We start from the raw sequence: 21,710 nt of genomic DNA, 5'->3' as shown, positions 1-21,710 counted from the left end.
GCATGATACATTTGCCAGTGAGTAGTTCGGGCTTTTTCCCAACAGTACTATCACAGTAAGCTGTTTGCAATGGCCCTGTGCTGGTACACCATTAAATATGTGCTTTTTTTTTTTTTTTTTTCTAAATGACATCAGAAACAGCAGTATGCGACATTACGTGATGGCAGAGCTTCAGTTCATCCTTTGTCAACTGTATGTCACAGTTAATGTGTGAGATTCTACTGTTTTAGTCACATTGTGTCCTCAGTTACTGCCTCAACCACGTGCTTGTATTGCACAGTTTATCACAATAAACTTTTAATTTAAGTGCAATGTGCATTTTTGTTGTCATTTTAAATGTAGTTTTTTCCTTTATTAGACCTTTAAAAATGGCCATCCATCCATCTATCCATTTACATAACCACTTTCTTGTGGGGTGGGCTGGACAGTGTTCACACACAGAGAAACAAGCACTCAAAGTACAAAAGCTATGTCTGGAGCAGTCTTGCATCAGTGGGACTGGGAAATTCCACTGCATCGGAAATGGGAAATTATCCATGTTTGTTTCTTTGCTCTACAACTCCAAGTTTCTTTTTTCAAGCATCATTCTGATACTTTTATTGAAGAACCAAAATATGTACTATTTATATCATTATCATTGATACGTTGTTTCCCTATAATAACTTCAAAAATTTTAATGGCTCATGAAAGAATTCTTTAAACCAACCAAACGGATGAAAACAGATCAGGATCTCGAATGTTTATTTGCTGCAGATAATAACTTTTTAAATACTCAGATTCAATCCGTCAAACTGTGGATGTCATTTGTGAGTTCATTTAAGAATGATGAGATAAGCATATAACCAATATTCTGAAAGCACTGCATGACGTGTTGAGTCCTGTAGAAAATGCGCTTCTGTAGTTGAGTTAAAGAAAAGCTATAAACTCTTTCTTCTATGTTTAGATTTCATACACAGTATAAAGTGCCTAATACAAGCACTGGATTTGTATTAGGCACTGGACTACTACTGGATTTACAGCTGTGTGTGAACCAGCAAAGACAGGCTTACATTTGCATAAACTAAGTTGTTATATTACATCTTAACTCTGTCTTAGTTGCTGGTTCTAATTTCTAAAACCTGTCAGACTCACAGTAAAAGTGCCTCATAGAACCATAGTGTAAGCAACATTTACAGTTACTGTACATAAAACAAAAGAAGGCCTACATCTAAACAGAATTATTATCTCTTAACTCTTCCTTGGCTGCTGTATTTATTTTCTGAAACCTGTCTGGTGTGCTGCTCAATGTTGTTTAAGCAGCTAGGACACGTTTTGTCGCTCATAACTCACAATGGTTCAGCCTGCTCTCACGGGTGAACTTGCAACACTCTGTATTCCCAGCATCTATGCTTGAGCCTGCAGCTTGGAAATTCCAAGTGAAAGGCAAGCCTGCATTTGCTTGTTCACCATAGTTTGTCCTCAAATACCAAAGCAAAAGGAAAGTAATGCTGATTCTTTGAGATATAATGACAAACACGCATAACACACAAAATTATTTTTTTTAAAGAAGATGGATATTTAATGGTGCTGCAGTTGTTTGTATTGCAGTTGCTCACTATTGAGTCCATCCCTCCATCTATTAATCGATCCACCCTCTTATGGTGTTCCTATATTTAGCTTATTGTTGACCATTCATTGTGAATAGCTGTGTAATGGGTTTCATTTTAGGGCTTTTGCCTTTTGGTTCGGGGTCTGTGCACCTGCAAACCATGAGTGGAGCAGCTCATTTATGTGCTGAAACACCTTGCGAATAAATCCAAGAATCTGTGTGTGTGTTTTTGTGTATACTGTATACTGTAAAGTAGCAGTACTAGTGCAGTGTCCAATGATGTGATAAATCATATGAGCATTCATAAGCCACCCGCTTTGTTTATTTTCCTGTTTACAACTTTTTCACCCCCACAGAAGCTAGTGCTATGGAAGCCCATTTCTGCCAAAAAAAAAAGTATTCATAACTCAAAATTTCGACTCATTAACTCGAAATGTAGCTCAAAATTTTTAATTAATAAGTCGAAATCAGTAATCTACGTGAATGACGTCTTTTCCTTGTTACCTGGAAGCTGAAGCCCTCAGCTACAAATGCTACAGCTAAGCTACCAGTGTTACAGCCAGTCGTGAATGCACAAATTGCTGATTATTTTCAGCGTGACTTCACAAATGATGAAATCCTTGAGTTATTAGCGGAATCACATGGCGTTTCGATCAGCAAACGTACTCCTGAAAGCGCCAATTAGTTGTGATCCGGTTTTGAGTGTGCATTCCACGTAGATTGTTGATTGGCAGAGCTAACTCGAAATTTTGACTTACTTTTCTCAAAATTTGGAATTAATACATTGAAATTTTGAATTTATAAGTCGAAATTTCAAGAAAATGAGTCAAAATTTTGAGTTAATAAGTCGAAATCTTGAGAAAGATAACTTGAAATTCCAAGTTATGGATACTTTTTTTTTTGTGGCAGAAACGGGCTTCCATAAGTTTCAGTAGTCAGTAAAAGCACGGATAAAACAATCTACTGTCTGAAGCAAAAGTAACACCTGACACCTAACAGGATTCTGTTTGATTTTGTGCGAAAGACAAGAGCAAAATGTCAAGAGCCTGCAGTATGAGCCGATCCCTTAGCATACCCCCCCCCTCCCCCGCCCCCCCTTTTCTCCTGTGGAGAGAGGCATTGGGAAAATATGTTTTAAAAGAACCACACATACACACACACACACACACACACGCACGCACGCACACACTTATATTTGAGTGATTTTACAGTCATTGTTTTAATTGAATGAATTGAGCACACCAACTGTGAGTCAGCTAACATCTCCTTATGTTAGCTGACTCACAGTTGCAACTGGACTGTCATTGCTTGTTGCCCCCGATAGCTCTTGTGGCTGCTTAAAGAAAACCAGATGTTAGTGTCTTGGCTGCTCATTCATGAATTTAAGTCGGCCTGTTTCGGCAAATGTAGCAGAGCTCTCCTGAAGGGCCCCTGCAACTGCAACATGTTATGTCTTCATTTTCAGGAAGGTTGAATGGTTTATGTTGGTCAGATCCTCTGACTGGCTTCTGTCAGCTCCTTTGTGATGCTTGGCTGCGATAAAAGGTGCTGGTATTTATACTCATTTGGTCCAAGGTGCCTCATTAGTCACAGTGTAGCATTTCACGACCAGCTTACATCAGCAGTACTCTTAAACTGCGCAGTGTTTTGCTCTGAAAGCATGTATCCTTCAGCAGTGTTGTACAGGAGGCTGTGCAGTGCTCAGGTCTGACCTAACAGGGTGGTATAATTTCATTCAGCTGTCTACATTGGCTATAAAATATATATATATTCTAAAAAGAAAAAAAAGAATTTAAACTGAATAGATAACAGCCTTTTCACCTCTTATGATGTTCATATATCTGTAACTGTATAAAAGGGCCCAAAGTTCACAGGACAATTCTATTTAAATTCTGATACAGGTGTTTGTAAGTTTATATAAGTTTATAAACTGTTCATTTAATATTTAACCTTCTGTTAGTTTGATCCAGCCCACTGTCTGGTGACATCATCCAGTTAGTAAGATGGCCAGTTTCATGTCGGACGAGCAGTGTTGGTCCGGTGGGGGTGCACTGATTCCTGTGGGATGTGATGTGTGCGTGAATGATAAAAAGCCACACACACCCCCCCTGTGATTACAACCACAGGAATTGAGCTGTAAGTATAAAGTGCTTCAAACCAAACCTCAAGTTCCTTCTTCCATACTTTTTGACAATTTGGCCTTAGGTGGTGTTCTGGCCGACACACCGGGGTGACCATATTTTTAAAGAGTGAATCAGTGCCACAACCCTGCCTATCCCTGATATCTCCACTCCAGTAACATTAATGGAGAGTTTCTTAGCATCTTTAGTACTCGATGATTTCTAAACACTTGTTGTACAATGTGCTACATGTCTGAGACAACATGCCTTTTGTCCTGTCTTCTTTCTCTCACCCCAACAGATGGCCGCCCCTCCCTGAGCCTGGTTCTGTTTGAGGTTTCTTCCTGTTAAAAGAGAGTTTTTCCTTCCACTGTCGCCAACATGCTTGCTCATAAGGGGGTCATATGATTGTTGGGTTTTTCTCTGCATTATTATTATTGTATCTTACATTCTTCCTTACAATGATGCTAGAAAGATGCGACTGTTATTGTGATTTGGCACTGTTTAAATAAAACGGAATTGAATTAAGACACACAAATATAAATTTGTGTGTTAATTATATTTATTTAATCTATATTTCTAAGCACCTTTAAAACAATGACTTATTGATGTTAGAAATTGATACACATATTAATGACTTTGGAGATATGTAACTTTGGTTTTTTTTTTATTTTCCTCTCACCTCTGATCTGACACTGAAGCGCTGCTGTTACCTTTCAGACAGAAGCAGACAGATGATTATAAGTTTCACTTTTTTTAACATTAAATATATATATATATATATATATATATATATATATATATATATATATATATACAGAATACATAGAGTTCAATTGATTACATTTGTTTTATTATTTATTTGATAATAGTTTACATGTTACTGGCACTTACTTTAATATACCACAGACTCAGACTGAGATAAAAACGACATAGCCTTTAGGAGCTGCGTGAGATGTCGCAGACTCACCTGTGTGGACTCACCTGCAGGTCGAACTGAACATGCTTTGAAAGAAAAGATGCAGTTTGGTTCCTCTGAGGATGGAGGAAAAGGTCTGTCAGAGTCTTGCAGAGTAACTGCTTATATCTGCAGCGGAGTGGAGACGTCAGAGCAGGACGCCTCTTTACACACTCAACAATTATGCGATAAAATTTCACCCAAACTGCCAGTGTGTGTTTCATTTAAAACAGTTAATCTGTCATCAGCGCAGGTGAATGGAAATGTGTGTAATGTGTGTTTTAATTTACTGATCCACCCAGTCATTAAGCAAATGTTTATCTTTCGGTGGAGCACCTTGAATACTTCATGTTCCTCTTGTAGTCATGGAACAGTAAAGAGGTGGTTTGCACATATTTCTACATAAATACAACATTGCTCTTTGGTGTGTACTAAGAATAGAGAAAAATGAGAAAAAATGATCTGAAATGAAAGTGGAAATGTGAACACAATTCTGGAAGCATGATGGTCAATGTAACACTTCAATTCAACTTCCACTGGTCTCACTCAAAAATCATTCTGTTTAATCTCTGAACACAGACTGGATCATTTAGCAAGCTTTGTTCACCTACACGAACGCTGGACTTTTCTAGCAACATGTCTTAAAAATTGATTTATTTTTCCAGGGTTTAAAGGCACAGTCTGTAAAATCTCACCACTAGATGTCAGTAGACTGTAGATTGCAGTCAACTAAATTCTGTTTTCTTACTCCTCTCAAGTCAAGTGCATAATCCCAGTTCTGGTGGTTGCTGTAGAACAACCACATTAATCTATAATCAGTGTTGGGACTAACGCGTTATTAAGTAACGCGTTACAGTAACTACGTTATTATTGTGGTAATGAGCACGGTAACTAGTTATTATGCCAAAATCAGGAACGCGTTACTCGTTACTGGGATTTAGATAGGCTCGTTATTCGTTACTTCGTGTGGTGGCTATCGCGGAGCTTCCACAGATTCAATAACATTAGCAAGTGGTGGAGGCAGCAGGTGGATGAAGGAAAAGGGAGGCAAGAGGAGAGACCTGAAGCAGCCGCCGGTCCGAGTATCAGGTGAACTGAACTTCAGGTAAGAAGTTATGACCTGCAGTCTATCTGAGTCACATAAACCAAGTTTAGGTGGAGTTTATTTTCGTTATGCTGACTTTTTCGTACTGCGTGCTAGCTAGCATGACGGAGTTTCTATACAGCTGGGTGGGTGCTATGATGTTACTGATGTTGAACTTTATTTTGTTCATGCGGTTAATTATTAGAGTTGCCAACCGTCCCGTAAAAACGGAATCGTCTGGTATTCAGAGAAAATATTACGCGTTTCTTATTGAGGTGAAAAGGAACAGTTTGTCCCGGACTTCAGCTACAATGAAAAAGACACAAAGCTGGAGTTATTCTGTGTTTACGCCGCACAGCTGCCTCTTCTTCTCTCATCCTCTGCCCCTCCCTCTCCTGTTGCTACTTCAATCATGAAACTGATCAATGATCAGCTGATCGGCTTTTCTCTCTTGTTTGTTTATCGCCCACTTTGCGCCAGAAAGAGGAAACCAGCGGATGTCGCGCTAAACAACAGCAGTACGTTTAAGCTTGATCAGCTGTTGTTAGAATTTATTTAATATTACTTTCTACTATCAGCTGATGTTTGCTGGAGCCACAGCTGTAAACCTGCTGGTCATGATGTCGGTTTGAATATGTGGTGAGAGGGAAACATGAAGATGAAACCAGGAGATGTCCTTACTGAATCATCAGAGCTGAACAGGTGATGGAGAAACAGGTTTACCTTTTAGGTGACATGAATGAGTTGAAGGGAAGTTATGAACTGTTTCTGAGAGACAAATAACACCAGGATCCTTTTTTTACTTAGCTGATAGCTGGTAACTGTGCAGGGGCGGGTCTAGCAAAGTGTTGCCAGGGGGGCAGGTAGGGCATTAACAGGGAAAGGGGGGCACAAGGAAATACTTTTCTTTCTTATTCTCATTTAAAATGTCTAGCTTTTAAAAAAATAATTATCTGAGTCTTACAACAAACGATTGATAAATTGATGCATATATACCATCAGAACAGTGTTCATCACTGTCACAACAGCGTTTGTTTTCATTCAAAGGCTTTATGATTTTTCCTATAATGGTGGGCCGGTCTCTAGTCAAATCCCCCGGGACGATTTTTTTTTGTCCCAGTCCAGCCCTGTATGCAGCTCATCTGCAGTCTGGTGTTACCTACATCTTCCTATTCAGAAGGCAGAATTTCCAAGTTCTGAGTACCATCGAAAGCACCACGACTGCAGTTTTTGTGTTGGATGTAAAAAGCAGGCTAGAATCATGCGGCGGTCAACGACGGTCCAGGCGTGGGATTTCTCTTGTGGAAATGTGCACATTATTTTTTCCTTTCTATTGGTAGGTGGCACAGTGCACTTATGGCAAGTAAGCAAGCTAGAATACTGGCAGTCTGGCTGGGTATCCAGTTACGGAAGCAACACATTAACAAGAGAATTCTGAGTAAAACCAAAGTTACTTTCCCTAGTAACTAGTTACTCTGAAAGTAACGAGTAACTTGAAGTAACTGAGTTACTTTTGATAGAAGTAACTAGTAATGTAACTAAGTTACTAATTTAAAGTAACTTACCCAACACTGTCTATAATGAGTGCATGCTGTCGGTGTACTGTGTTAGCTGGAGTCCACGTCTATTTACTCTGGAGGAGGCTGTAAAGTTTTTTGAAAGGAGTACAGTACAAGTCTTTTTAGCACATGTAGTGAGAGTCAGAGAATAATAATACTGCAACAAATCAGGACATGATCTTTCATCGACTTCCATCAGGTTTGTTCAAAATGCAGTCAGAAGATATTTGAGCATCTGTGCAACCATTTCAACAAAGAAAACCATGCAGAATTACTGCACCATTTACTACACTTAATTCAGATATATCAGATAAAAAGAGGATAAATAATCGTAAAGAAACATTTGCATTTGCATAAAGTAATAACATTTCTATGAAAAAGCTTTGTTCAAACTGGCTGCTACAGGTCAACAAGTCACATTTTGTCAGTTTTCATATGTTTTGTTTTTTTTGTTTCACTAAAGTTTGTAATATTAGGCAAGAAGATGGGTGAGCAAGAACAGAGAGAAAGAAGAAAAGTGAGAGTAAGAGCACGGGGGGGCTTAGGAGGCAGAAGGTAGTTATTACATATTTATTCATTGTCAGTTCAACTGCATCATTTGTATTACAGTAACAAACAAATATTTCCTGTTACCTTTTTGTATCTCTGCATTGATTTTCTTTCTTTTACTGTACTTAAATTACCAGGCTGAAATGACAGAGTTTTGTTACATATTGTGTGAAATAGACAACATTTTAAAAACTTCACCAAACTAAGCTGCAGTTTCTGGAAACATGTTTAAACATTTGAAAAAACTGGACTGTCTGTGGGCAAAAACGCATGTGAACTGGAGGGTCAGCAGTAAATGTGAAGGTAAAATTAGAGTCGGAACACATCGCTGTTTATGTTATGATGTGATTTCGTGGCCTTCATTTAGCCTAAGGACACAAAAGCGTTGATATATTTTTATCCACCAGGGCATACTGTGAACCCAGCAACTTATGTGTGTGATCTCTTATCGCTCTCCAACAGCTGGTATGACATTCACTCCTCCAGGTGGTTCCTCTTTTGGGGTACCCAGGATGTTTTCTGAACTAGGTAGAACAGAGTCGTGTTATTTTGCACCTCAGTCACAAAAAACCTTCAGAAAAAAACTGAAAGCTTTTGTCTCTCTGGGAGAATTTAACGCTCTTCATACTTTTAGAGCAAAGCTTCTGTTGCTAAACTAGACTTTGCATTATGTTCCTTGTTTGTTTTGACTTTCCGTATTTTTATCATTCCGTGTCTGTTTTTGACATGATGAATTTTGTAATTATTGTAACCTTACAATGATGACCCTTCTTAAAAAAAAGTCTCCTCAGAATTCATCTGAAGGGAATTCCTGCTTAAATTGAACAATTTTTTTTTTCTTTTAAAATCCAAAGATCTGTCTGCATCTGTTCATGAGCACATAGGGAAGAAGCTGAACTTGGTAGTTCAGCTGAGCTATCCAGTATTTTTTTTATGTCAGCAGAAAAAAGACTAAAAGACTATTTCAAATGCTCATTGGCTCAAATTCATATATAAAACATTAACTATGACCACAGTTTGTGCTACAAAAGGCAGAATTTTAGCATGTCATTTCAACAAGCCTGCTTTTGCCTTAGCTTAGAGTTTAAGCTGGCACTATAAGGTTGATTCTACTCTGTTGTTGACACGAACAGCAGAAGACACCACACCCTGTTAGTCACTGCTGTTATACTATTTGAAGTTCACTGTCTCGAGCACATTCACAGTCGGTGGATTGTAATGTAGAGTCCCTGCAGTCAAGTCTGCACAGTCACAAACATTTGGTTGGTATGCAGATGTCTTCCCCGACCCTTGCGTTCAGCATCCAATAACAAAATTGGCATCACTTGAACCTAAATAGATCCTAACAGATTCACATATGCAGTAACATCAAAAGCTTCCCTCCTCTCTCCCTGGTATAGGTTATTATAGTAACCTGGGAATTATTACTGAGTCTACCACTGTTGACAGTGATGCTCACTCTTGATATTACTGACGTTTGATTTTCTCATGATAAGTAGTGTCATTCACCACTTTAAAACCTCAAGTAGATCAAGTTCCTGTTAAGGTCCTTCCAGTTAAAAACCCCCCAAAACGTTTTATTTAGAGTTAAAATTAACATCTAATTTACAAGCATCTAATTATTCAGCAGTAGATGCTTCTAAATTAAGCATTTCCATGAAAATAGCACATTAGAATAAAGCACTCTGACCACATGTCTATGTCTGAACCACTTTCAGCATTTTGCTTTAAGACTTTTCCTTTTTAATGTTGATTTTTTAAAAGTTTTTGTAAGAAAAGCAGAGATCTGATATTGACTGCGCTTCTTGGCTAACTAAAAACTAAGACATTTGGATGTTGAGTGGCATCTACAAACCAACTGTATGACTTTATTCCAGGTGACTGTAGCAGTCAGATGATTTTTTTAAATAATAACAAATAAATGTCATCGCTAAACAGCTTTTTTATTACAATATATTAAAGAACACATGTACAACTATATTTTAGTGGTTGATGGAACTCTTTTTGAACTTTGTTAACACTGAGAAGATGGTGTGTGGTTTCCTGTTCACAAAGGTATACTAACCAATTAAGTTGTCATTGTTTAAAGACTATATGAAGACGGATGCATTATTCCCTTCACTGTAATAACTAGAGATGGACCGATCCGATATTACGTATCGGTATCGGTCCGATACTGACCTAAATTACTGGATCGGATATCGGAGAAAAATAAAAAATGTAATCCGATCCATTAAATATCACGAAAGCACCTCACAAAACTTGCAACACGCCTTAACTCACCTCAGAACGTTAGCACGTCAGAGCAGTATGCATCACGTGATAGAGCGGCTGTGGCATGGGGACCTGTCGGTGGTCTGGATAGCATTTGGAGCTTCGCTAGCAACCCAGCATTTCATCTCTGACAAAGTTATCCCGAGAGAAGTAAAGCAAGTGTGTAAGTCCATCTCTGAATGTAAAGCATTCCTGCATTAAGCTTAACAAGCGATATATGGAGCGACTGCCTCTCCTGCTGCTACTTCAATCATGAAACTGCTTAACGATCAGCTGATCGGCTTTTCTGTCGCGAGTCCGTCTCTCTAGTTTGTTTTTGGCCCACTTTGCACCAGAAAGAGGAAACCAGCGGCTGAACAACAGCAGCACGTTTAAGCTTGATCAGCTGTTGTTAGAATGTATTTACGGTAATATTACTTTCTACTCGAGGATCTTTTTCTACGTAGCTGACGCTGGTAACTGTGCAGGGGCGGATCTAGCAAAGTTTAGCCAGGGGGGCCGATAGGGCATTAACAGGGAAAAGGGGGCACAAAGACATACTTTTCTTTCTTATTCTCATTTAAAATGTCTAGCTTTTAATAAATAATTATCTGACACCCAAAGTTTTAATTTGATGCAAAATGAATAGAAGTCCATTACTGTATATAGTAACTATTAAGTCTAATATATATACCCTAGTAAGCTATAGTACTTTTTCCCTTTGGGAAGGTACCATCTGTGCAGTCTGCAATTTTGTTGAAGAAAGATGTTGAATCTATTTAAGATTTCTTGAAAAATAATTGATTTCTGTGCATTTTTTTTCACACTGCATCAAATTAAGGTTGATTACGTCGATTAAGCATCATGAGGTGGAGCGTGAGGGGTGGTTCCCTATTTTTTATTTTTTTATTTTTGTTGTTGCTGGGAGTTGGAACCCTATTAGTTAGGTTGCTTAATATTTATGCTAAGTACTCTTTAAAATACCAGAATAGGGAGGATGGTGTAGGTTTAAGTTTATTAGATTGATCAGTATTGCTGAACTATGAAATATTTTTTTTTGCATACAGGTATAACAGAATAGCTTTAGTGTAGTTGTTGTTTTAAACTTGAGTATGAACTTATACAAAATGCAGCAAGATATTTAAAAAACTGTTTTGTTGATTAAAAAACACTATATCGGATTCATATCGGTATCGGCAGATATCCAAATTTATGATATCGGTATCGGACATAAAAAAGTGGTATCGTGCCATCTCTAGTAATAACCACATCTAGACTTCTCACTTTGTAGGACCTATGTTGTTTGTGGAGACATCAACATCTGTCCAAACTGCGGTTCAGTTTTTGCAGTCATACTTTAGTTTTGACCAGTTGACATCAGGGTTTCAGCCATGTTCGCCAGAACATCTTTACCAGTCACAGTGATTACATGCCATTATGTATGCCAAATTCTAGCTGTGATCGAAAGCCACAATATTTAAAAATTGGAAAAACAGAAAGAAAGAAAGTGTTTTTTCAACGATCACATTAGCTTCTTGGTTATTTTCTAAACGATGTCGATCCAATTTTAATAGCCTATTGGAAGAAAGCCATTAGCTTACTAAAGAGTGTATTCTTTGACTTAATGCCAGACTTCTAATTTGATCCATCTGTAAGAAAAATACTTCAATAAATGTTCTGTGTTTGTTGGAAGTTAGACAAAATTCAAGTGCCTATCAAGATCATAACTGATACAACATTTACAGCTGGTGTTTATTATTGCTGCATGTCACACAGGTCAGACCACAATAAGTTAAGTGAATGTCAGAGTGCTGAGGTGAGTGATTGATTGGTTAAATATCGGTGTGTTACAGACATTCTTTCTATGAAGAAGTATTAGGGCCACATTAAGAAAAAAATGTATTTGTTCAGTTTGCGAATAAAGTCAAAATTATGATATTAAGCTCAATACTATTTTGAAAAATAAGTCAAAATGTGGAGATCAAAGTTGTTGTTTGAAAGTGGGAAACAAACGGCCTCAGTGCAAGAAATAAGTTCTAATAGTGACCAGTAGAAAACCACCACACTCACACTGAAAATAGGCTACACAAGCCTTATTTTTCTTTGAAGCAGACTAGTGGGCTGAAGGCGTAGTTCTGAAGCCACCACAGTCAAAGTAATGTACTTGGTTACAAACAGGAAAAGGTGGTCACTCAGAAGAACAAGCAGGCAATCACATATCAGTCTTGCATCTTCCCGAGAAAGGCTTTTCACCCACCTTAACCTGCCTTGCGTCAGTACGGAGTGATTCTACACCAGATCCTGCGAATACCACTCTAGAGCTCTTCCTCTCCAGATTCAAGTGACTTCTTCTGGTTGCTCACTTCCTAATTACCAAGTAGGCTTTTCCTCCTTAAAATCCTGTGATGTGCAGTCTTCATTCCAATCTGCAGATGTCGCTGTGCGGCGTTCAGGAGAAAGCTTAGACATGGATACGGGGGTGGAATAAGAAACCAGAAAAAGGATAGCTTTGTTTTTGTTCTTTTATGACTGTAGTAACATGTGAGTTTGCTCCGAATGGCTGCGCTTGAGACTTTCCATTACAACTCCCTAAATCCACCGGTCCAACAGTTTCCAATCCAGGCTTTAAGTACAACAAATCCACGTAAATCTTAATTAAAATGAATCCTCCTTCCGGTACAACTTCAAAAGCAAAACCATTCGGGCCAGGTTAAAACTATTTTCTTTTAAAATGTCATTTTCCCTCACCAGAGTCTCCAAGTTTAACCAGCTTCCCTGCTACAACTGTGTCCTACAACCTTCTCCCTTCCTGTTTCTCTCTCTCAGTTCCTCTTTCTCTCCCCTTTATAGAGAAGGGCTCAAATCATCATCAATCAACTACTCCCTGTACTCAACTCCAAATAGCTGGCAGACATATTTCACCATGCCACTTTCTCCAACACTATACCCTATATAAAATGTCTTGCATAGATGAGTTAGAGAAATCGTACTTTAGAATCAGTTTGAGTTGCAATTAAATGATTTCTCTCTTAGCACATAAACACAGTGTGGTGATAAGTATAAGGTTGTTGAAAAGATGGTGCAGAGAGGTGCATCAAGTCAGACGGATAAACCACACAAACTCGGAAATGTTGGCTGGATTTGTACAAAATGAAACAGCTGGAAGTGGACATATGCAAGGATACTGATGGTTACATCCACGTGCAATAAAGAGAAAGTATCACAGGACACAATAAGACAGCTGATCAAGTTGTTTCACCAACTAGCTAATACAATGCATTTTGTTGAGGGTAATCTCTCCTTATACACTGCCTCCAGAATTAAAGTGTAGCTTTGTCCCTAATGCTACTGCTTAGGAAGTGAAGGACAAGAAACTTATTTTTAAAGCAAAAGTAATATTCAAATAATTGATTTTAGCTAGCTAAGAAATCTATCATTAGATTCTCAGTTTTTGGGACAGTATTAGGCAGGCCCTAATATTTTGAAAATTGAAATGTTTACAATTTTTTGATTATATTAATCAATTTAAAACTTATTTCTCATCCTAGTTCAGATGACCAACTACTGACAACCTGGACAGTGGTTGGTCATCTGAACCCTGTGAAGCAGGGAAGTGAAAAAAAAAGCAAAAGATAGATATTCCTTTGTGCACCTGTTTTATATTTTGTAATTTTGGATAAACAAAAATGTTAAAAATACATGAGAAGCACCAAAGGAAAGTCTTGTTAGTCTAATGACGTGACATCACAGAAAAACTAAAAATATAAGACATGTTTAGAAAAGAAGCGTTTAGCTAACATGACTGGACTGCGACTGGATCTCATCCCTCTTGAGCTGTTGTGGGAACAGAATGATAAGGTAACCAAAACATGTCAATCAAAGCTGTCCAACTTATAGAATAGAATAGAATAGAATTCAACTTTATTGTCATTGCACATGCACAGGTACAGGGCAACGAAATGCAGTTTGCATCCATCCAGAAGTGCTTTAGTGATATAGATATATTACAATATATATTAGCAATAATATAGATATGTGAGTATATTACAGAAATGGGTCTATTATGGTATGTTATAATGTACACGGTATGAAGTATGTTGTGAATATTCTATAACTATAAGTATGTACAGGCTGTAGTGAGTACAAGCTATGTACAGGCTATGAACAGGATATAAATATGAAAAACTATACAGAATATGAAATAAATAACTTTACAGAATCTGAGATATACAGCTATACAGAAATGGGAACTATGCAAGTTGTAAACAGTTGTAGGATTAAAGATTATCGAATGTACAGAATGATTATTTACACAGAGCTATACAGTAGTGCAGTTAAGATAAGTGAGGGTGTAGATAGTTTCTACAGAGGCTATATAAAGTGCTAGTGGTTGTGAGTGGTGGTTCAGTCCATGTTATTATTGTGTGTTTGAGGGTACAGTTGTCCATTGTGGGTGTGTGTATGTTCAGTCCATGAGTTTAACGTGGGTCAGATGTCAGGAGGCAGAGTTCAGGAGTCTGACAGCTGTGGGGAAGAAGCTGTTCCGGTACCTGGTGGTCTTAGTCCGGAGGCTCCTGTAGCGCCTCCCAGAGGGCAGGAGGGTGAAGAGTCCATGCGATGGGTGACTGGGGTCTTTGATGATTTTCCCAGCCCTTTTCAGACACCGCTTCCTGTAGATGTCTTTTATGGCAGGAAGTGGTGCTCCGGCGATGCGCTGGGCAGTTTTCACGACCCTCTGCAACCCCTTCCGGTCCGAGGCAGAGCAGTTCCCGTACCAGACTGTTATACAGTTGGTCAGGATGCTCTCGATGGTGCAGCGATAGAAGTTCACCAGGATGTCTGAGGACAGGTGGTTCTTCCTCAGAGTCCTCAAGAAGAAGAGGCGCTGGTGAGCCTTCTTGACCAGCTTGGAGCAGTTGGTCGTCCAGGTGAGATCCTCGGAGATGTGGACTCCCAGGAACTTGAAGCTGCTCACACGCTCCACAGCCGTCCCCTTAATGTGGATGGGTGGATGTGGGTCAGCATTCCTCCTGTAGTCCACGATGAGCTCCTTGGTCTTCTCGGTGTTAAGCAGCAGGTTGTTTCTGTCGCACCACTCAGCCAGACGATCCACCTCCTCCCTGTAGGCGGCCTCATCGTTGTCACTGATGAGGCCAATCACCGTGGTGTCATCTGCAAACTTAATGATGGTGTTGGAACCATCAGCAGGTCTGCAGTCGTGGGTGAAGAGGGAGTAGAGGAAAGGGCTCATCACACAGCCTTGTGGTACACCGGTGTTCATTGTGATGGTAGATGAGCAGCGGTTATCCAGCCGGACATGTTGGGGGCGGTTGGTCAGGAAGTCCAGTAACCATTTGCAGATGAGGGAACTGATGCCCAGATCTGTCAGTTTCCTGATGAGTTGTGAGGGGTGGATTGTATTGAATGCTGAACTGAAGTCTATAAACAGCATTCTGGCGTAGGTGTTGTTGTTGTCCAGGTGTGAGAGGACAGAGTGCATTGCGATGGAGACTGCATCCTCTGTGCTCCTGTTCTGGCGGTATGCGAATTGGTGGGGGTCCAGGGTGGGGGGGAGACAGGATTTGAAGTGTGCTAGGACCAGTCGCTCTAAGCACTTAGTGATGATGGGGGTGAGTGCTACTGGGCGGTAATCATTGAGGCAAGATGGGTTGGAGTTTTTGGGTATCGGGACGATGGAGGTGGATTTGAAGCAGGCCGGTACCACAGCGTGGGCCAAGGACAGATTGAATATGTCTGTGAGCACTCCTGCAAGCTCCCCAGAACACGCTCTGAGAACACGCCCAGGGATGCCATCAGGGCCTGCAGCCTTGTGGACATTGATCCTGCTCAGCACCGCTCCTACATCGGTGGGGGAGAGAGTCAGAGGTTGGTGGTCTGGCGTCATGTCTGCTTTGGTTGTGGTTGTGGGGTTCCCTCGCTCAAAACGAGCATAAAAGTTGTTGAGCTCGTTGAGGAAGGAGACATCAGAGGATGCGGGGGAGGGTTTGGTGGTCCTGTAGTCTGTGATGGTCTGGAGTCCTTGCCACATGCGTCGGGGGTTGGAGTTGGAGAAGTGTTCTTCTACCTTCTTTTTGTAATGGTGTTTGGCTTTTTTGATGCCCTTCTTTAGATTAGCCCTGGCTGTGCTGTAGGCGTGTGCATCTCCTGACCTAAAGGCAGTGTTGCGGGCCTTCAGGAGGAGACGAACATCCCGGTTCATCCAAGGCTTCTGGTTGGGGTACATGGTGATCCGTTTCTGGGTGGTGACACTGTCTGTGGTTTTGGAGATGTAATCCAGTACAGATGAGGCGTACTGGTCCAGGTCTGTGTGGGTGAACATATTCCAGTCTGTGTTTTTAAATCTGTCCTGGAGCACTGCGTCTGTCCCCTCTGGCCACACTTTAATTGTCCTCACAGCAGGTTTCACACGTTGGATGAGTGGTGAATACCGAGGTGTGAGGAACAGGGAGAGATGGTCCGATTGTCCAATGTGGGGGAGGGGTCAGAGCTGCTTCAGGATGCATGGAGTAGAATTTCTCCAGATGACCTCAACAAACTGACAGCTAGAATGCCAAAGATCTGCAGGTCTGCTTAAGGTTCTTTAAGATAGCAAAGTCTGAAAGATTATTATTAGTTTGAGTCAAATCATGATAAAAATTCTAGTATTTTCTGAAGGACCACAGACTTTTGAGTATATAAATGTCAAGGAAACCCACCAAACCAAGTTTGTTACTGCTCAGGAAGTCCTGTTGTGCAGGGCAAAATTGCCTTCACGTGTATTTCCATCAGCAATGACGAGATGGGACCATATAACCATATTCTGTTGTTTATCACTATGATAATTGTTAGCTAATTTCATTCAGTTTACTTGCTATTTAATGATAATTTGTTAGTTGCTATAGCTACTGTTGGGTTTAAACATGTGCACTACTAATTAATTAGTATATGACTTACTTTCAGCAAGATCTGCTGATGTACTTAAGTGCCAATGCTTGAATGGGGAATTCAGTGTGCAGTCCAATGGTAAGATATGCTTATTAGACTTTGTACATCGGCCTTTCTTTAAAATGAAGATTTTCTGCTTTCATTATGTTTTCCAAAATACCTTGTACATGAGGAACGGGCCTAAATTGTTTTTGGCCTAATGATGATGACTGAAATATTATTTAGTAACTTAACTAGGCCTGCAGTCGCCACAGGTATATGTTTATCTCCACATTTTAGTTATTCAAGTTAAATAACATTTATATATAAAGCAAGCACAAATAACACAAATATATTTAAGCATTCTATTGTAGTAATGTTTAGTTAGTAAGTTTGTTATTTATAGACGGGAAAGATCTGCACATTTATTAAGAAAATATTTGGATGATGCAGTTACACGATTGTAAATAGATCACAGACTGCAAAATTAACCAAAGCCGGAAACATCTGCAAAAGTTTACATACCATGAACAGTGGCTCTTCAATCATACTTTTTAATTTCTTGTCTATGAAAGTACATTTTACACGTCAAAAGAAAATGACAACTGGCTTTTTTAAAATTTTATTTTAAAAGAATTTTAACAATGTGGCATGAATTGATCTGTCATTGTAAATGCCCCTTCACATACCACTACAAAGGATTATAAGCACTGTGGGCTTTCTACATTCTTACTGTAGTTGTTTCACTGCTGTGCTTACAAATATTGCATCTTTTGCAATAACTCAAATCCCAAACTACAGTCACGTTTACTGAAAAGCCTTCTGAATTCTGTGCTTGTCTCAGAAACAACAAACTGTACTACGTATACATTCACAATTTATCTTTATCTTTATACCTTTATACCTCTCATTGCACTACCGACTACAAATATTTTTTCCAACATTTTCAAAATAACACTTTTTTGGACTATCATGTCATTTATCAGTCTTCATTTTCATCTCAAATATGTGAAACTGTGCCCGTACTTTTTTCCATGTTAATTTGAGATGGAATGAACCATTAGTGTCATATTTTGGATCAAGGTTTTTTGTTTTTCTCAAATTTCCTTACACACACACACACACACACACACACACACACACACACGTATGTATTAAAGAAGCTTGTGCATAAATTCCCTTAGGATGATTTATGGTATCTGATGTTTGTGACATAACTGGTCTACTCCAATCCACAGGCCAATCAGCATTCATGGCACGTACTTTAAATCTCATTGTGCGTTAGTCGTTCTCATTGGCAGATGCCTTTGTCCAGTCCACCTCCTCCTCATCCCCACCTCTCATCACTCAGGGTCCTCTGAAGCCTCCATCTTAATCTCCACTACCAGGGTCTAGACTCCAGGGGTCCTGCTCTAATTCCTACTACCGCTGGGGTTCTGTTCTGTGGCGACGGGCCATCGGAGTCTGACTGCCAAATACCTCTGTCTAAATTCTGTATATCAAAAAAATCATGTTCACTCTCTTTGTTGAGCTATCTTTGTGCTATGTTCATTGACCTAGTTCATTCCATTCCTGCAAAGACTTCCTTAGTTAGCATTAGCTGCTGCTCAGGTTCCCTTTATGTGTGCTATTTTTATGAGCAGTCATGCTTGCAGTGACTGTACTCTTACAGTTGAATGTCTGCATGTGAGTTTTTTATGGGGTATCTGTAAATTTGCTGTGTTTTGCAGAAAATACCCTGGGTTACACGTTCACCCTTACATACCTTATTAGTCAAATAACTGTCACCAAGAGCCATTACACCAATGCTAATTCTTCTTTTGCTGAAAAATAAAACAGTTTTTATCAGGATTCAGCAGTAGTGACCTGAAAAAAGTACGTTCAGGTAGTTGTTTCAATTTGGTGTAGCAAATTTGTTTTGAATCTAACTGATACTGATATTGTTTTGATAGTCTGATATTCTGATATTACCTGCTTGCTTAGCATGCTAGCTTGCTAATTAGTTAATACAGAGTTTGCTTTAAGCTAGTGTTCCTGAAATTATATATTATTTTGTACTACAAGCTCGAGCTGACTAATACAAAAACAAACAGATCAATTAATTACTGTATAACTGACTTTCTGCGAGACTTGGAGAAGTATAGCTAGCTGAAGATGCTTTGTTAAGCTATTGCTTATATAATTTTGTTTTTAGCTATAGCTGCTATATTTTTCCAATTATTCCAAACTACGTACCTTAACTGGAGTTTAAATATTTAACTAATTTATTTAAGGTGTTTATCAGTGAGGTAACTCTTTTTTTTTTAACATATACGTTATAGAAAAAATTCTGTAGACATACAAAATAACACTGAAATGTATTATAGTAATGCTACATTTTATTATTCAGGCATTTATTTTTGCAAGCAATTCATGTTACACAGTTGTGCATAGATAGACAGTTGTGCATGGGTAAAAACAGCTGCATTTTTTTTTAAACAATTTAAAGTTGTCAGCTGATAAAAGGAGTAAAACCATATCAAGTTAGGCATAGCAGCACCTCCAGCAGACTTTGCCATTACAGCACCTGCCGCAAAAGATACCACGCTTTTGTCTTCCATTATGCAGCATCTATGTAAAAGACAAGAAACATGAGCACAGTGTTCATCTTCAGCCTTACAGCTCACTCTTGTTTGTGCTCTGTAGCTCCCTGCTGGGCACTTTTAAATTAGCCCAATGATTCATTCAAATATCCCTGCTCACCTTCCACGAGTTCACTGATATCTCTTCAGGTTCTGCAGCTGGATTGTCAGTGTTCATTAGCTCCACCAGCAATTGCTCCTATTAATGAGTTGTCATGTTTAGAGCGAGAAAATTTACTACACAATAGAGTTATTAATACTGTAATAGTAAAGGTTAATTTCTTACTTCAACAACAGGGACAGCAGAGCTCCTCAGAATACACATAATTGTGACCACAATGGCTACTGTAACTGCAGCTGTCAGTGTCTTCATCTTAAGAGGTTTTAGCTTAAACTTCTTGCTCTTCTCTGATGTTTTGATGTCTCTTGTTGTCAGCTCTTTGAGATTTTCTGATCCGATGGCTGAGTATAGAAAAAGTGCCAGTATTTATATCCCCTCAGGCTTTTGTTGCCTCATAACTGGCACCATACACGAGACGCTCGGGAAAATGGGTGAAAAATTTCCAAAGACTGGTAAATTTGGAATTTCTTCATGTTTTACTCGTGTCTGCTCAATCATTAACTTCTTTCTGACTGTCATGTCTGTGAAAAATGAACCTAACTGCAGACTCTGTTCATTGGACTGCTATCTTAACAATTACTGCAGTTTTTGCAATGACTAAAATCCCTGGCTTCACTGTGTCAAAGCCTTTTGACCTGTGTGCTTGACTACAATGTCATGGTCAACAAATGATGAAATGTTTTTTGATAAAGCAGGAGCTTGACTTATCTTTGAACCTCTGCTGAATATACTATCAGCCACATAATAAAGCTTTTACCACATCTCTGACATTAACAGCATGACGTAAAGAATAAAGTTCACTTTTCCGAGATTAATGAATACGTAAACTACTGATAAACAAAAAGACAAAAGAATTGACAAAAAGAATTTTGCATTAAAGTTCGGGATTTGTAATTTAAGATTGGATACTCTGTTTGATAAAAGTATAAATCTGTATATGAATGTCTACATTTTTCTTGAAGTTGGGTCCTTTGTGAATTCACCATTTTAAATGTTATCAGTGATATAACAACGAAACTATAGCGGAATATGTTACATGAACTATAAAAGATTGAAACCATATTATGTATTTAGAAGTATGGGATTATGGAAAGTAGCAATAGGACATAAATAACAGATATTCAAACGCTTGTTTGTAGCCTACATGTGGGTGATTACCAAATCCACCAGAAACATGATTAAAAATAGCAAATTGACAAAAAAAAAATGTTTTCTTAAAATTTACACACAGAATGAAGTAGTGAGATTTCTTCTCCTGACGTATGGTAGAGTCTGCTGATACATTATTTACATTCAGCTGGGTCACTGTTGCCTCATTGTTGGCAGCCTCATTGTTGGCAGCATGTAACTGCCTCCAGGAGGGGGCTTGGAAATTGCAGTGAATGGTTATGGGAAATGAGAATTTCTTGATTTTCTTGGCTGAACAGTCTGTAACTAAATCAAATCAAACCACAACTTTTAAATTAAATCATTTCTGTATGATGGGTTCTGCATGTGAAGTAAAAATATGCATCTTTTACAACTCAGCAAAGAGCAAGCCAGCACTAGATCAGGTGTTGCATAGCTGCTCTACACTGATGCAAAAATTCCTCATCAAGCTGACCTACTACAGTTTTCTATTTTTTTATTGCTCCAGTTTTTCACTGGAGGTTCATATCGTTCAGATGCAATATTAAATAATCTCAGATTAACAGAAACACCATGAACTATTTCAGCTCTCGTGCTTTCTCCAAGCTACTTGTATGTACCTTTGAAGGTTTCACTGGTTCCCCCTCATGTGTCCATTAAACAATTTTGCATATACCCAATATTTTGTATTTATGGTACTGCAGTTGTAGTTTTGCCTACAGAGACTCCTGCACAACGTGTATGATGTGGTGCATTAGCCAAATGCTAATTGGTTAACAATCGAGCTGGAACAAGGAAAGGAGTG

General features: G+C 38.9%; 1 protein-coding gene across 1 annotated transcript; it reads right to left on the bottom strand.

The window, feature by feature from the left end:
• Nucleotides 1-19,395: 19,395 nt before the first annotated feature.
• On the bottom strand, nt 19,396-20,168 carry LOC146698305 (hepcidin-like). The gene is made up of 3 exons (XM_085472651.1): nt 19,943-20,168; nt 19,778-19,855; nt 19,396-19,645 (listed from the first exon to the last, which is right to left on the bottom strand). The coding sequence occupies exons 1-3, from the start codon at nt 20,027-20,029 to the stop codon at nt 19,559-19,561; spliced, it is 252 nt and encodes an 83-aa protein (XP_085328777.1). The 5' UTR covers nt 20,030-20,168; the 3' UTR covers nt 19,396-19,558.
• Between the last annotated feature and the right edge of the window lie 1,542 nt (nt 20,169-21,710).

The sequence above is a fragment of the Copadichromis virginalis genome, linkage group LG11, assembly GCF_057382275.1.
Source record: "Copadichromis virginalis isolate Kocher_CV1m ecotype Utaka linkage group LG11, C_Virginalis_male_GT1.1, whole genome shotgun sequence".
NCBI classification, from domain to species: domain Eukaryota; kingdom Metazoa; phylum Chordata; class Actinopteri; order Cichliformes; family Cichlidae; genus Copadichromis; species Copadichromis virginalis.
The sequence above is the reverse complement of the archived record's forward strand: the minus strand, read 5'-3'. Positions and strand labels throughout refer to the sequence as shown.